Source organism: Mustela erminea, chromosome 10, assembly GCF_009829155.1.
Source record: "Mustela erminea isolate mMusErm1 chromosome 10, mMusErm1.Pri, whole genome shotgun sequence".
NCBI lineage: Eukaryota > Metazoa > Chordata > Mammalia > Carnivora > Mustelidae > Mustela > Mustela erminea.
The window spans coordinates 69,304,014-69,319,375 of record NC_045623.1 but is presented as its reverse complement, the minus strand read 5'-3'; the positions used below and the strand labels follow the sequence as shown (position 1 = coordinate 69,319,375).

General features: G+C 38.6%; 2 protein-coding genes across 2 annotated transcripts; one reads left to right on the top strand and one right to left on the bottom strand.

Annotated features, from left to right (window-relative positions):
* Positions 1-688: 688 nt before the first annotated feature.
* CDKN2C (cyclin dependent kinase inhibitor 2C) lies at positions 689-5,718 on the top strand. The gene is made up of 3 exons (XM_032302556.1): positions 689-792; positions 1,248-1,387; positions 4,971-5,718. The coding sequence occupies exons 2-3, from the start codon at positions 1,259-1,261 to the stop codon at positions 5,346-5,348; spliced, it is 507 nt and encodes a 168-aa protein (XP_032158447.1). The 5' UTR covers positions 689-792; positions 1,248-1,258; the 3' UTR covers positions 5,349-5,718.
* Positions 5,719-6,000: 282 nt separating this feature from the next.
* LOC116568209 (translation initiation factor IF-2-like) lies at positions 6,001-10,712 on the bottom strand. The gene is made up of 4 exons (XM_032303733.1): positions 10,688-10,712; positions 9,810-9,928; positions 8,377-9,577; positions 6,001-6,063 (listed from the first exon to the last, which is right to left on the bottom strand). The coding sequence occupies exons 1-3, from the start codon at positions 10,710-10,712 to the stop codon at positions 8,729-8,731; spliced, it is 993 nt and encodes a 330-aa protein (XP_032159624.1). The 3' UTR covers positions 6,001-6,063; positions 8,377-8,728.
* Positions 10,713-15,362: the final 4,650 nt, after the last annotated feature.

Here is a 15,362-nt window from a genome sequence, read left to right as displayed (position 1 = left end):
AGTGGCACCGGGTGTCGGAGCCTCTGGGCTCTCGCCGGGAGGGCGACGGGACTGTCTGCGCTCTGGCATTGTGGCGACTCCCCATACTCAGACCTTGGCCTGCGCTTCTCTGGTCGCTCCCGATCTCCGGAGGCCCCCAGAAAACTGGGAAAGGAAGGAAAAGACGGCGGCGGCGGCTCAATGAGCGTCTGCAGTGGGAAGTCTGAACTGGCTCGGTCGTAGGCGGGAAGTTACTGGTGGGCTGCCCTGTGCAGCCGCGATGCTGCCGCGCGCCGCCCCAGCAGCCCGGGCCCCATAGACGCTTCCCGCATCACTCGCCTCCTTCCTCACGCTGCTGGGAGTCCCGGGACCTGGTGGGGCCGGCATGACCGACTTACCCGGAGCCCGCCGCGCGCCCGGCAGTCTCCGGAGACGCGCTCCGAGCCTGGCTCCCACGGCCTCTGAAGCTCCGCGGGGCTGCGGCAGCCCAGCGGGCGGGCTACGGAGCCTTCCCACTCGGCGTTAGCGTGCAGTCCGGCCCGGACGCGAATAAAGACTCCTACTGAGAAGCGGAGGCCACTGAAGAGTCGTGGAGACCTATAACCCAAGGGCCACGGAACTGCTACTCCCGTTTGCCTTTGACGGTCATCTTTAACCCTCCGGAGCACGTCAGCATCCAGCCACCGCGGCGCTCTCCCCGCATCGGAGGACTCAGGACTACCCCTTCGGTGAGACGGATGGAGACCGAGCCCCTCCGAGGACCTGCCCCAGCGGTTCTGGCTCGCGCGGCTCAAGTCATCACCGTGAACAAGGGTAGGTTAATGCCTTTTCTTTCCCCCGAAATGTCTTTTCTTCCGCGGTATTTTGTGCCCTGAACTAGTCCCTTAAGTCTCCGCGCACATTCCTCACAGAGATTGTAGTGTAGATACGTGACAACTCTGCCTACATTTTACGTCCAGAGTAATTTGCCGGGAATATGTATATGTTTGTGCGTCTTTCTGTTGAGTCACCAGAATTCTTCACAGGGGTTAAGCTAAAAAGCGAGGAGCGGAGCCCCTCTCCAATGGCTCAGTTTTGCTGAATAATCACGTGTGAATCGAGGGGCGGGCTTTTGGCAGGCTGATCTTACTAGTATTTACTACCAAGCTCTACTCCAGATTAACCATCCCAGTCCTTCTGTCAGTCTCCGATGCCATCATGCAGCCTGGTTAGGAGCAAAAGAAAAGGGAAAAAGAAAAACAACTAATTCATCTTTTCCCGATCGTCAGGACCCTAAAGAATGGCCGAGCCTTGGGGGAACGAGTTGGCGTCTGCAGCTGCCAGGGGGGACCTAGAGCAACTTACTAGTTTGTTGCAAAATAATGTAAACGTCAATGCACAAAATGGATTTGGAAGGACTGCGCTGCAGGTTGGTATCCAGAGAGGTGGGGAAAACAGGTCAACAATGTTGCCTACGTGATCCGGGTTTCTGGAATAACGGCTTTTAAGCTTCCAGGGGTACAAAATTTCACTGTTTTTTTAAGCCTAGTTGGTTGCCATATTTTATATCTTTAAGTGGATCCAACTCCCCAAAATGACGTACTTTGAACAAACTCGTCAAATTCAACAACATCCTCGATATCAAATGGGTTCCAGGTTTGGTCTTAATTTTTGGAATGTTTTTGTGCCGGTAGGGATTTAAAAAGTTGTAGCAGCGCCGAGGTGTGTGTGTTTTTTTAAGACAGTTCTGTAAACACATTATTATGATTATTTTTTGAAGTAAATACACTGCTATTAGTGGTTTCCGTGCTTTGCTCCAATAATTGACTTTAACGTTAATTTTCCTGACTACTGGCGAGGGTGTTTTTCCTTCAAATGCTTCAAGTTTTGACAAACGACCTTTCCTCATTTGGAATGGGTGGCCTGGGCACGGAGACAGGATGTACATTTCACAGTTAATGTAATATCATCCACCCATTCAGGATTGAGGAGGAATTAAAAAGTTGAATTTTCTAATCAGAGCTCAGTTTGTAGTATTTTTGTCTCTGCGGTTGTGCGGTAGTATGTTCTAACTTTCAGTAATTAGATTTACAAGCAAGAAATGAAACATGTCCAGCTGCCAAGTATTGTACCTGATATTTTTTTTCCTCCTCTGAATGTTAGTTATCATGTAACTTAGTTGAAAGGCTTAGAAACAGAAAAATGGCAAAGTAGTCTCAAATAGTTGCTTTATCAGAGTTCTGGTGGTACTCTTATGAACTGTTCTTATTCGGAAATGCAACACTTGAAGCTGTTTTTGAAAATCCATTGGGGAGAAGGTTTAGAATGCTTTGTTTTACAAGAATTAGAAATTTAAGGGGCAGGAGATATACTATTAACAGACGAAGTTAAGTCTGGGCATTTTAAAACAATATACTGATCTTAAAAAGTTTTCAGTGTTAAGGAAGCTTATATATAGATACTAAATTATTTAATCTTGTTATTTCGGGTAGATTCTGTGGAATAGGGATTTTTTTTTCTTTGTCCACCCAATAGTTTTTAATAGGTTTTGGGGTGATAACAATGCTACAAATTTAACACACTGAAAAGTTTCCTATGAAAACCCAAAAGATTATATAAATCTCACAAGGAATGAGCAACTTAACCCATGTTCAGAATAAGATCTTACAGGACTTTTGACGAACAGGAAGACTGGGAGATTAATATTAACAAAGTTTTGGCATTTTTAATACAATTTGTCAATCTTGTTTATATTAAGCATACTTATGTATATACTAACACCCACTTATTGTGGCTTAACCTTAATACATATAATGAAACACACAAACAGGAGTCTCAAGACTTATTTTCAGTATGCATAATCCTGACTCTGAAGTTGTGTCATAACTCAAGAAAGAACTTTCTTTCAAAACAATTTACAATATTAATATTATTTTTGTGGAAGATGGCAAATTTCCTTCTATAATTATGTTCATTTAACTTGGTTGCAAATATTTCCCTCCTTCCTAGTGTAAGCTTTCAATCAGAATGGTATCAAAGGCCTTAATCGCACATTTGCTTTACAGAGATCCAAGGTGTCTGTCCCTTATTTTTCCCAGGCCAGGTCCTTAAATGTGACTAAATCTCTAGAGATAGATGTGGCAAAAATTAGATTGTGTTCATTTTTAACCAAAAAGTTTATTTTATTGAAATTTTCAAAAAATAAAATATATATCATTTTTCCCACTGCCTCCAAAAGAAGGGCTAAATCAGCAGGGTTTTGTCAACAGGGAAGTGTAATACCTTGGCCATCTATATGGTTTGCATTTATAAAATATTATTTATTCTAAATATATTCATACTTACTTTGTGATTGTTTTTTAAATAAACAGTTTAAAGAGACAGACAACTTTGTATGTATTTTTCAATGGATATTTAATTTCATAAACATTTGAGAGTCCACTATGTAATCTATTTATTTTGTTATGAATATACCTAAATATAAATGAAACCAGTTAAAATGCTGAACTATTTTCTGGCATGTTAATGAGACTAAATTTTTTTCCACAACTAAATTACATGTATTATATAATTGCATGCTTCTCTACAAGATATTTTATAATTATGAGAGCATAACAGAGACCCCTATTAGAGTGAAATGTATTCAAACAACCGTAGGTAAGTCTTTTTCATATGAATTATTTGTATGTTGATAGCAAATTATAATACATTCTGACTTTTAAAATGTTGGCAGTTTACAAATAGCTATTCCTAAATGTCTGATAATAGCTGCAAAAGGAAATAAGATGGCATCCCCAGCAGATTATTAAATATGCTCAAACAACAAGACAAAGTTGTCTGTCTCAAAATACACATTAAATATCTTATTTTCTCTTCGTTTGCTCACTTTAAAATCAGGAAGCTAGTTAGAACTTTAAGAGACAGTAAGTGATAGAGTAGGATAACTGTTTGATTCTTTTCAGGAATGGTTGCCATGCAGTCATCTCCTGTCTAGTACATGAACTGTCTAGTATCATGAACTTAGCTTTGATAAATCAGTATCATAAACAATGTAGCACACTACTGATTATTTAACACTTTAACAATCGGTAACATTTTAAAATTTCAGGTAAATGATTCTAAGCTCCAAACACACCCAGTAGCCAGTATGAAATAACTTGCAAAGAAAAAAATATTTTTAAAAAAACTTTGGAAATTTGAGCTATATATATTTGAAAAAACTTTTGAAGATTAATAATTTAAGAAAATATCAGGTCCTGTGTTTTAATAGATCATTTTTATATTAGGTGATGGAGTCTGATGTGTGGAAACACTTCTTTGTGGGTTAAAAGAAACTCACTCTCCTTATTTCTTTTCAGTAGCTATTTAGAAAATTAATTTTATCTACATCTAATATTTCAGAATTAATAATTCAGGTTTTATGTATTATGAGCATAAGCAAGCAAACAAGAGATTCTCAAATTCTTTTTTTTTTTAAGATTTTATTTATGTATTTATCTGACAGAGATACAGTGAGAAAGGGAACAGGAGCAGGGGCAGAGAGGGAGAAGCAGGCTCCCCACTGAGCAGGCTGCCCAAGGTGGGGCTCAATCCCCAGATCATGACCTTAACCGAAGGCAGACGCCCAACAACGGAGCCACCCAGGCACCCCTCAAATTCCATTTCTTTTATTTTAATAAATTCATGAAATACGCAAGTCTTCATGGGAGATAGGAAACTGAGTTGTGGGTGAATTTTCCACAAGTTGGACTGGTTCTATTTTACTGATCAATTTATCCTACTTTGGGGTCCCTTTAAAATATTCCATCATAGAAACTCAATCTTTAGAGTTCTTCTACTTTTACCTACTAGTACTTTCTTTCCTGCAATTGAGCCCTTCAAACCCCACCAGGTGGGTCTTCCCCAATCACTGTTTCACCAAAAATAAAGTTATATAAATAGGAGATATGGATATTTTAAAATATTCTTGTAAGAGAACTTAAAGGACTCTCCCATTTTCTCTTTTTTCCTAGGTTATGAAACTTGGAAATCCTGAGATTGCCAGGAGACTACTACTTAGAGGTGCTAATCCCGATTTGAAAGACCGAACTGGTTTCGCTGTCATTCATGATGCAGCCAGAGCAGGTTTCCTGGACACTTTACAGACTTTGCTGGAGTTCCAAGCTGATGTTAACATCGAGGATAATGAAGGGAACCTGCCCTTGCACTTGGCTGCCAAAGAAGGCCACCTCCCTGTGGTGGAGTTCCTCATGAAGCACACAGCCAGCAAAGTGGGGCATCGGAACCATAAGGGGGACACCGCCTGCGACTTGGCCAGGCTCTACCGGAGGAACGAGGTCGTTAGCCTAATGGAGGGAAACCAGGCGGAGGGAGCTTCGAATTTACAATGAATATGGGGAGGGCTCTCCCACACTGCCTTCTACTTTGTCAGTTAATTGGTTGCCTGTCCTATATTACTATCACTTGTTAAAACTCAGTTTTGTCATATTTTAAACAGCTAGTTCAATCTTCACAGGATGCAAAATGGAAATCTTAGATTTATGAACATATTTAAGCAATATCCTTTTCACTTGCAAAATCCTGAGTTCTAACACATAACTGCAAATAGCTTTGGCTTTCTCCTGAATATGTTATCTTGCCTTGACTTTTTCCTCGCTTCTCCCTTTGCCAGTCTCAAAACCCAACTTAAGAGACTTTGTTTTAAAAATGTTTTGTCCTGATGCTTCTTTTGCCTAATTAAAACACTTTTTCAAAACAGGACAGTGTTTTCCTGTGTTTTCCATTCTATTATCCCCACATAGTTTGCCACTTGCTAAGAAGTGTACTAAAAGTTCACAATGTTGTAAGTCTCAACATTAGAAAAACAGTCGAAGTAAAAAACTAGACTTATTCTATTGATGATTCAGTTATTCTTTTCTTCCTCGTGTCTCCCCTCAAAGATTTTACTTGGTGCCTCATATTTCTCTTCACAACAAAATAAGGACAACGTTTTTTGAAGACCTGAAATTATTTCAATATAATTTCAAAATGTTTCTTAATGTTCGATCTTCCCCTTTTCTCAAAGTTAAGTTTAATAGTTGAAAAACAGGCTTCAGAAGTAGCGATCTGAAAACAAATATATTTTAGCTAAAAGTAATTTTTAAAAGAAAATGTCACCTTAAAAGTGCTTCTCCCTAGTTGTTGTTTTTAGATCACAAAGTGAAACAATTGATTAAATAATACATTTCCCAAAATTATACCTTAAGTATACTATCACATTTTTTCTCCCTGAATGTCAGGAATGTGACATTACAAAATGCTAAGTCTTAAAATATAATGCAAATACAAGTTTTTAGGGGATTAAAAGTGCAGCAAGAAAAAATGTAATGTAAGGGTCATAACTAATTATATATACATGTAAGGGTCTTAATTGCAATATAATAAATATAGAAACATTTACAATAAGTAAATAGGCCACTCTTATATTTGGTACTTGATTTCCACAAAATTTTTTAATAAAGGCTTACAAAATCTTCTTAAGAATACATTTAGATAAAAATGTAAAAAATTAAGTGAAATAGAAATCTCAAATTTCCAAGAGAATTGTCCAGCATCTACTACTTACTTTAATTTTAATTAAAGACTTTCATCAAAGGATTTCAATGCAGTTAGCATTTATAAATTTATAAATACTTTATTCATCACCTCCAACATGAACAAAGATGTTTTATGTGAAAGCTCCCTCCTTCTGCTTTATAAGCTCCCTGCCCTGGTTCCAAAAAGAACAGAATACTTTAAGGTTTATTGAAGGATATGGTTCTGATACCTGCCCCAACAAGGACTGGAATGGTCGCAGGCAAGTGGTTTTCGGTAATTTATTTTCCATGATAGTTTAAAAGAATATAGGAGAAGAAATTTTATCCTTTTCACTTATAACTAAAGTTCACCTTCTTTAAGTACAATAAGACTGCAACTTCTGCCACCCCCAAGCACAAATTACTGAATAAATTTATTTTTGACAGAAACATGATATTAAATTTGAAATATTTAATTTTAAAGTTTAGAAAAAAGTAGAAATTGGGATGTTTTGAAGGAAAAATTGTTGTGTTTTGGATTTTAAAACCAGAATCATCCTACAAAATACACTGCTTGAGAAAATGGAATACTTTCTAAACACAAGCCTATTACTAAAAAATAAAAACCCTTCTTACAAGTTGCAACTGTAAAGATTGATGTTTCTGAATTTAAAGTGGAGTTTAATTAACCTTTCAGTATCCAAGTTTCAGCATTAAAATTACTCTTTAGGAAATTCAAACCTAAAGGCATAGGGTGTCTATAAAGCTGGAGAGGAGTACTTCTACAGTTGCTTTATTCTTAAGAGGTTGGAGCACAGTAAGGGGAGTGGGAGCTCTCTCTCTCTCTTCATTAGCCTAAAATTTGCTAAGCATTAAAACATCGGCACATATCTTTGGCTCTTTGAGGAAATAGCTTTACTAATCTAAGTATTTTAGAAATGAGTTATGTGGTCCCCCTCTAGGAAATATGAAAAACCATTATTCAATCTCTCAAAAACCTCGACAATATTCAGCAAGACTTTGTGTAGAAATGTATACGATGGAAGAAAAGGTGCTGCTGAGTTTAATGGGCTCGAATTTGTAACGAGCTGAGGTAGAGAAGGGTCTGAGACTAATTCAGATGCAGAGCAGGGGCGGCAAGCGCAAATTGGTAGAGTGATCAGCACCCCCAGGAGACAACGCTGTATAAAGGATGGATGATACTTAAGCAGGGAAGCGTTTTCAAATTCAGTTCTTCACTGCGTCCACTTCCAAGTCTGGAAACTCGGGCTCAGTTTTTGCCCAGGAAATTGAATTCAAGCTTATACCTGGGGGAGGAGGGTGACACTAACAGCACCTCATGCCACATTCTGGTCTTTGAGCCACTGAGCAAACTTCGTTTTACCCTATTTCGGTAGTGAATCAGTAGTTTTCTGATAAACATTACATATCTCACAAGGAGGTGATGAGCTCCTCCACACACACTACCCTGGGTGAGTGATTAATAGATAAAATAATTCCATCTCAGGAAAGCAATTCAATTGGTAATCTTATAAATTTTCCTGATCACGTTGATGTAAAAACGTTGTGGAATCCGTAGCCCGGGACTGGTTTCGAAATCTCAGTTCCCAAAAAGGTGCTTTTGGCTTTTGCCGGGGCGGGGCAGGCTGGGGGTGTAGAAGTAGTTGTTCAGAAGCGCTGCAAGATCACAGTGCTGGAGCGAGAAAGGGCCTTCCTGACTGCCCTGAGCTACCTTCATCGAAAGATTCCGAGGGGGAAAGTCCCGGTCTTGCTATCTTGAGACTGTTGTAATTTTACACGGCAGCTCCCCCCGCCCCCCCAAAAAAAGGAAAAAAAAAAAAAACCCATCCACGGAGGGACCTACTCAGAGAGGCAGGAGACAATCTTGCAGCCTGAGACCCGAAATAAAGCTTTGCCCATTGTCAGCTTAAGCCAAGCCATCTACGCTGGGGCTGCGAAGACATCCTTTCTGTCCCTTCGAAACACTCCAGACGCCAACGGCAGCTCCGGCTCCCCAGTGAGGAAGCTGAGCCCAGAGCTCCCTCAGGGCGCGCAGAAAAGCCCGGCGTGGGGGTGGGGGAGTTTCAAAACCGTTAGCTCGCGTTGTGCTTTTTTTTTTTTTTTTCTTTTCCCTCCCTCGCTAAGGTTTCTTTTTCTTTTCTCTTCCTGTCCAAATATTTCAAATTTCCGCGCCTTAAATAACAGTCTCCTTTTATTTAGTTCGTTTCCTCGGCAGGTTTGGCCGCCCGCTTGTCTCTACCCCCCATCGGGCCCGGGGCGTCTCGGGCGCCTTGGTGCTGCCTGCAGCCCCTGCGCGCTGCCCCCGGCCCAGGCTGCGTGGCCCAGAGCGCGCCAGCCGGAGCCACAGCCCCCTCTTGCCGCGACCTCGCCTGACCCGGCTCTCCGGGCGCCCAGAGCCAACCAAGGCCGCCCCCCGCCCGGACGTCTGTCTGCCTCCCAGCTCGACTTTCCTCCCCGGACTTTGGAGCCTTTTCTGCTTCGGGGTTTGGATCTCGGTCGCCCAGGAGCGGCGGAAGGGCCGCGGCAATAGGAAAGCAACGGAGAAGGCCAGTGGCCGAAGCCTGCCCCAGCCCCCACCCCGCGGGTAACCTTGGAGGCGCCCTCGGAGTGAGTGTGTGCGTTGCTGCGCCAGCCGGCTGGAGCGAGCGGGCGCACCTCGCAGCGGGCTGGAGGCGGGAGCTGGGGGCGGGGAGGGGGAGCGGGCCCCGGCGCCTGCCGGCCGCTGCTACAGCGCCCCGGGAGCTGCGGGCTACCGAGGCGGCCAGGGTCCCTGGGCCCTGGCCTTCAGGCAGCGGTCCTTGAGGAGGCGGCGGCCATCCCACTGGATGGTTCCGGCGACCTGTGCTTGAGGACTGGGGCCGGAGGGCGACCTGTGAGCAGGGGCAAGCCGGCCGGTGAGTGCCTAGTTCTCCGGCAGAGGTGAGCTGGCGGCGGGACGCGGCGCGGCGGCTGGAGCAAATCCACGCCCAAAGCCAATGCCAGCGCTCACTTCTCCTCCCCCCCGTGACAGCTGAGGACAGTCGGGCTCCGAGCCTTGCGTCCAGCTGCGAGGAGGCAAATGCACCTCAGGCTTCACAGCCCCTTAGACTATTCGGGAATTTGCCCTGTGATGTTGCCTCTCCCCGCCCCCAAACTGCTAGTCGTCCTGGACAGAAAATGCACTTTCTTTCGGAAAGACCCTCGGCGCGAAATACAGAGATTGCAGGCCCGCCGGCACTTTGGGTGGGACCCGGGCATGCAAAACACCTAGAAGGGGTCTTCTTGTTCTGTTTTTACCCGGAATAGATCCGAATATCGAGTATGAATCTTCAAGCGGTGTCTCAAAGAATAAAAACTCTTCAGATCTGGATATGGACTCGGTAAATTAAGGTTCCAGTGAAATGTTTTGCCATCTGCTACAGAAACATTGTACAAGTTTCAGGTGTTAGGATGTGGGTTTGGAATTTTCTGTACTATCTTTAATTCTCAAAGACATTAAATAAGAGCATGGTAACACACCCCGCAAGTGAGCAAAGGTTATCCTTGCCACCACAGCACCTGCAAAAGCACATATTTTGCTTCCTGAGTTCTAAAATGGCTTCTGAACGGTCCAGAAGTACCAGCACATACAAGGAGGGGGAAGGAGACGGGGAAAGAGTTTGTACATTAAAAAAAAAAAAATGCACTGACATTATTACACTTCAGTTAATCCACCTCACCTCTCTTTCTCTCAGCCCCCATCCTCATTGGTCAAGGAAGAATTTTAGTGTAGGCCTATTCCATGATTCTATGCACAGCCTTTTTCTCTTCTCTCACTCCCTCCCCTCCTCTCCCAAAAACCAGTCGGCCAAAAATATCAGCTCTTTTGCGGAGGAAGTAAAACACCACCAATCCTTATACAAACTACCCGTCATTTCTTTTGTGTACTAAGAAGAAATCCTACATATAACCAATACTATGAAAGAAGAAATGATTTACCTGGACCTCAAACACATTTAATTGGTATAATTAAAGTGATATTAATTATCTTTCAACATGAAAATAATGGGGCAGTTTCTGGAATTGATAGGTGAAAGCTAAAAAAAAAAATCACCGACATGTTTGGAGGTGTAGCTTCTGCTCTTCTTTGTATTTTATCAGTACAGTGGTTACTTAGGAAAAAAATAAGTCCTTACCTTGACCATATAAAGCAATTATCATGCTGACTAATTTTATTTTAGTTACATGCCTTAGTTTTGGGGATTAATTATATATAGTGATAGTTCATTATAGAGCAAAACTGACATCTTATAGTGTTAAATTTTTACTTTGGAAATGCAACCAAATTATCACAACCATATTAAAATACAGTCTACTCCCCTGTTTCTTCCAAATGTACAATGCACACAACTTGCTGATAAAGAAGTCTGCCCTGAGTTTAAAATTTATGCCTTGGAAACATGATTTCCTAAAGTAAAACACCACCAATCCTTATCCAAACTACCCGTCACTGGTCCTTAAGAATAATTTTTCTATAATTTGGCTATTCTGTGTACAGCTAATGTAACAGTATCTCCTTGTCTTACATTTTGGAACTATTGTAAAAGGCATTTGGGCCCAATTAGTTCTTGTTCCATAGTTTTCTCCTTCAGATATTTTTACTAAAAAGTGACTGTCAATGATGCAACAGCATTCTGATGTACATTCTGCTAATCCAAAAAACTTCAGACCAAACCTATATAGGCCATTTTAAAAGGAACATGCATTTCTTCTTATGGCAAAGCTTAGGAAAGATATGATTGAATGTTAACATTTGAAAGTCCTAGAATAACTAATTTGCAAATCAGTTATTATACTGTAGTGATGATTCAAGATGAAAATTTTAAAACTTAATATTTTAGAAGAATAAGTGGGATCAAATTATTAAAATAAGCAACATTTGATGATGATGAATAGCATAGTATTTCCTATCTCAACACTCAAAAATAAGTAACAGTGTGTATTCCGGTATGATTTTTAACTGTCAAGATAACAATATATAATAATCATCATTAGATATAGGAGTGATTGTTCCAGAGTCTCTTTTCCATTGCTAAGTAAAATATAATTAAAACACAGTAGCTCTTTTTAAAAAACACTTCACTACTTAATCACATATATTTTTGGCTTGCTCCCTCTTCTTCTTCTTCTTCTTTTTTTTTCCCCTCCATATTTTAGGTGATGGACAAAAATAGTATCTAGAAAGAGGTTTCCAATTCTCCATTATTCCTATTTCCTCAGCCATCTGTTTCTCTATTCACAAACATTACTTCAACTTTAAAAATCATATATTGTGATGCTAAAAATTGTTGTTCCCATTAATTTAAATTTATCATAGGCCTATAAGTGAAAAAACACTCAATCTGTATTTTCTTTAAAATAAATTTAAGTGGAAAAAGTGTGGATGTTAGGTTGTAGCAAGTGTATATTTATGTTTTGAATATAAATTTGCTGGAATCTTAAAACCTATTTGATATTTGGCATATGCTAAGACTTAGTGCAGGATGAAGATCTGGAAAAATCTTAAATTTCTGGTCTTCAGAAAATAATATATTTTAATTTGCCATATTAAGATAAGATCAATTGTTTTAACTATTAAAAAGTTAAAATGTTGATACAGAAAAGTATGACGGTACAAAATATCATTACACCACTATGATATCAAATCTAATGCAATGGCTTTTTAAAATAAATTATTCTTACTGGTAAATTGTGTATTTTAATTATAATGGTCACTATTTTGCAGTTAAATTTTGCCCTCGGCAAACAGACCAGTTTTCTGTTTATCTAAAAGCATATAGTTGTTATCAGGCAGGTATTCAAAGTAATCCTTTGTGGTCCTATCCTATATGGGCATTTTTATGTACATGTGTGCATATTTAGATATTTCTTACTAAAGTTCACTACTGAGCAAATAGATATTTTGAACAAATACTTATCAATTCATTTCATATTACTATTTTAAGTTGTAAAATCATGATCTGCCATAGAAGTGTTAGCTGATAATTCTTTAGATATAAGTGAAATCATTTTCAATAATGATCCAGGGAAGGATATAAATTAAAATCTGAGAACGGAAAATACTGATGCAGGTCCTAGATCTACCTATGTTGTTGTTTCAAATTCTTGTCATGAGGCAAATGTTTATGAAAGTGACTTAACATCCACAATTAATATAATCAAATTTGAAGTAATAGAAACAGAATTGTGATAGTGACAAGAGGAAGAATGGATACTTAAAATGTTTTAGATAGTCATGACTGTAAGTTAATTTAATTTCAATTACATGATAGGCAATTTGCTAACTAATCCAAAAACAAGGACCAAACAAGACCAGTAAAAAGGTATTTCCCCAAGAATTCAAAAGCAGGGCAAACAAGATCAAAAAAATTTTTTTCATTGTACCACCATGGGAAATATAAACAAGTTATTTTCTTGGTATGGATAATTTTACAGTTTCCAGTGAAGTTTTCTACCCCTTCACTTGCTCAATGCTTTTAAAACATATACCTAGAATATAACCACTTATTATTTAGTCCTATTTTAAAATTACATATATATTATGTTTTACTTAAATACAACAGACACATATTCTGTCCCAAAAGAGCAAGTTCAGCACCATTCTGAAAGGGAGAGTGATACTGTTGGACATCCGGACTAGACTGAAGGACTGTTTAATGTGAAACCCAAGTAGGACCACATGGGAGAGAGCACTGAATTCACTGAATGCTGGCTAATTTGCTTGAGAGTAATAAAAATGGCTCTGAGCCTGGTATACCTTGTTTATAGTTGTTTAAATACACAATGTGCCTACTGGGAAAGCAAATTAAAAGACACATAAAGAAGAGATATATATTTTTTTGCATCTCGAAAACATCACAGATGTCACAGAGAAAACATTACTGTAGCAACACAAAAGAGAACTGCACATAATAACCTCAGCTGAAGATAACTGGTTTCAATTTCTAAAGAAAGGCTTATGTTTTGAAGATTTAAAATGCGCAGTTCTTCAAACATGTGACTTGTGTCTATAAAATACACAACACAAACTTATTAATTTTCTAATTTTTTAAATATCCACAAAAAAAGTTCTCCCAGCTGTCTTTTAGTTCATCAGATCCTATTGAAATATCATGCACCATACCCTAAGATCAGCAAGTAAATGCTGTGGCTTATCAACGCAAGAGAATGTTAAAGATTAGTGCTTTCTAAGGAAGATGTCCTTCTTGAGCAATTAGGATGAAGATATGAGACTTTTTAGTAGCACATTTTGTCTTCTACAAAAAAACCCCGGATTATATTTAGGATCAATGTAAAATTAATTTGACATTTCTAAAATAAAGTAGTATTTTATGTCATTGTTTAACATTGTTTTAAGTTTAATATGTAGAATTTAAACAAAAGAACTCTGTATGGCCTTTGTGAGATTTCTGTTTATTTAGCAACAGAGTAGACTGAAGAGAAATTAGATCAAACCATAAAATTCAGACAGAATTCAAATTATAGAACAACAACAATGGTATTAAGTCAACCAAGAGAAAAAATTGTCTCACATCATAATCTTGCTTATTTGGGGAAAAGAACTTAAGAAAAAATATTTAAGTCTCTTCATTAGATTAAAATATTGCTGCTTTCTTATCCAATATTGTAGGGAATAAAATCCTAAAAATTTATAAAAGAGATATGAACACTCTAAAAAACAAGTGGCTCCCTGCTTAGCACATGTGATAATAATCCATGTGCGATGGTTCTCTGAAGATATTTAATGGAGTTATGAATATGTTAGCATACAAAAGTGTTGAATTGAATTTTGTCATCATTTAGTAAGCTATTGAATTGTACATTTATAAGGAAAATAGGGGATACTTTAATAAATGTCTTTTTTTTTAACTTCTTAATTTATACATCTACTAATTCAGTTTACATTTCAGTAAAAGGAGAGAGGAAAGGTACAAAATCAAGCATATTAATAAATCAACATTTATTATTTTGTATCTGTATTATTTAATTTAATATTCATAACTCCTTTCATAGATTGGGCTTTATTCTTGCATTTTACAAATCAGGAAACTCAGATTTAGTGATGTTGAGTAGCTTGACCATAATCACAAGCTAATAATTTATAGCATAATGATACAAACCCATGTCTTCTTTAACTTAATTACAGCCAGATGGAAAGATCTTTCAGGAGAATTACTACATCAGTCAATTCAACAACCACATATTAAGTACTCATCATTATAGTCACTTAATAGATTTAAGAACTTGGGACTAATTATATCAGAGGCTTCCCACATCTGTAAAATGTAAGTAATAATACCTAATTTGCCATGTTATTGTAAATAATAAATGAAATGTGTATAAATCTCCTGGTATTCAGTAAGCCTTTAATAAGCGGCAGTTATCTTTATGAAGAATACAAAGTAACAGAAAATCCATTCTTGACTTTAAGGAACTTAAAAACTATTTGGGTAAATAAAGTTTACATATGGCATACACATAACAACTGGAAAGCAAGGCCTAAGTGAGAGCATGGTAGTTTGTGGTGCAGATTGCACACACAAAAAAGCAGTTTTATAAGGGAAAATCTTATTAGAAGACTTATGATACGGATTTAAATATCCTATAGTGGAAAACTTCCCTTACTGAGAAGAAAAAGGAAAAATAATCTCAAAATAGTTGACTGTTTTTCCAGCATGTTCTCTCTGAGGGTGTCTGTATCTAGCAAATACATCAGGTGAACAATAGAAAGTAAGAGCAAGAACATGAAATATATTATTAAAAGCATAAATAAGTAGGTATTTTGAAAGGTATCTTTCATTATTTTGGAAT

What these genes read in the sequence shown, in the direction of transcription:
- CDKN2C (XM_032302556.1), top strand. Translation starts at nt 1,259, where the DNA reads ATGGCCGAGCCTTGGGGGAACGAGTTGGCGTCTGCAGCTGCCAGGGGG. An exon ending in TTGGAAGGACTGCGCTGCAG is followed by an intron (nt 1,388 to 4,970) that starts GTTGGTATCCAG and finishes CTTTTTTCCTAG; the next exon opens with GTTATGAAACTTGGAAATCC.
- LOC116568209 (XM_032303733.1), bottom strand. Translation starts at nt 10,712, where the DNA reads ATGATAATTGCTTTATATGGTCAAG. An exon ending in AATTGCTTTATATGGTCAAG is followed by an intron (nt 9,929 to 10,687) that starts GTAAGGACTTAT and finishes ATGTTTCTGTAG; the next exon opens with CAGATGGCAAAACATTTCAC. An exon ending in GATATTCGGATCTATTCCGG is followed by an intron (nt 9,578 to 9,809) that starts GTAAAAACAGAA and finishes GCCTCCTCGCAG; the next exon opens with CTGGACGCAAGGCTCGGAGC.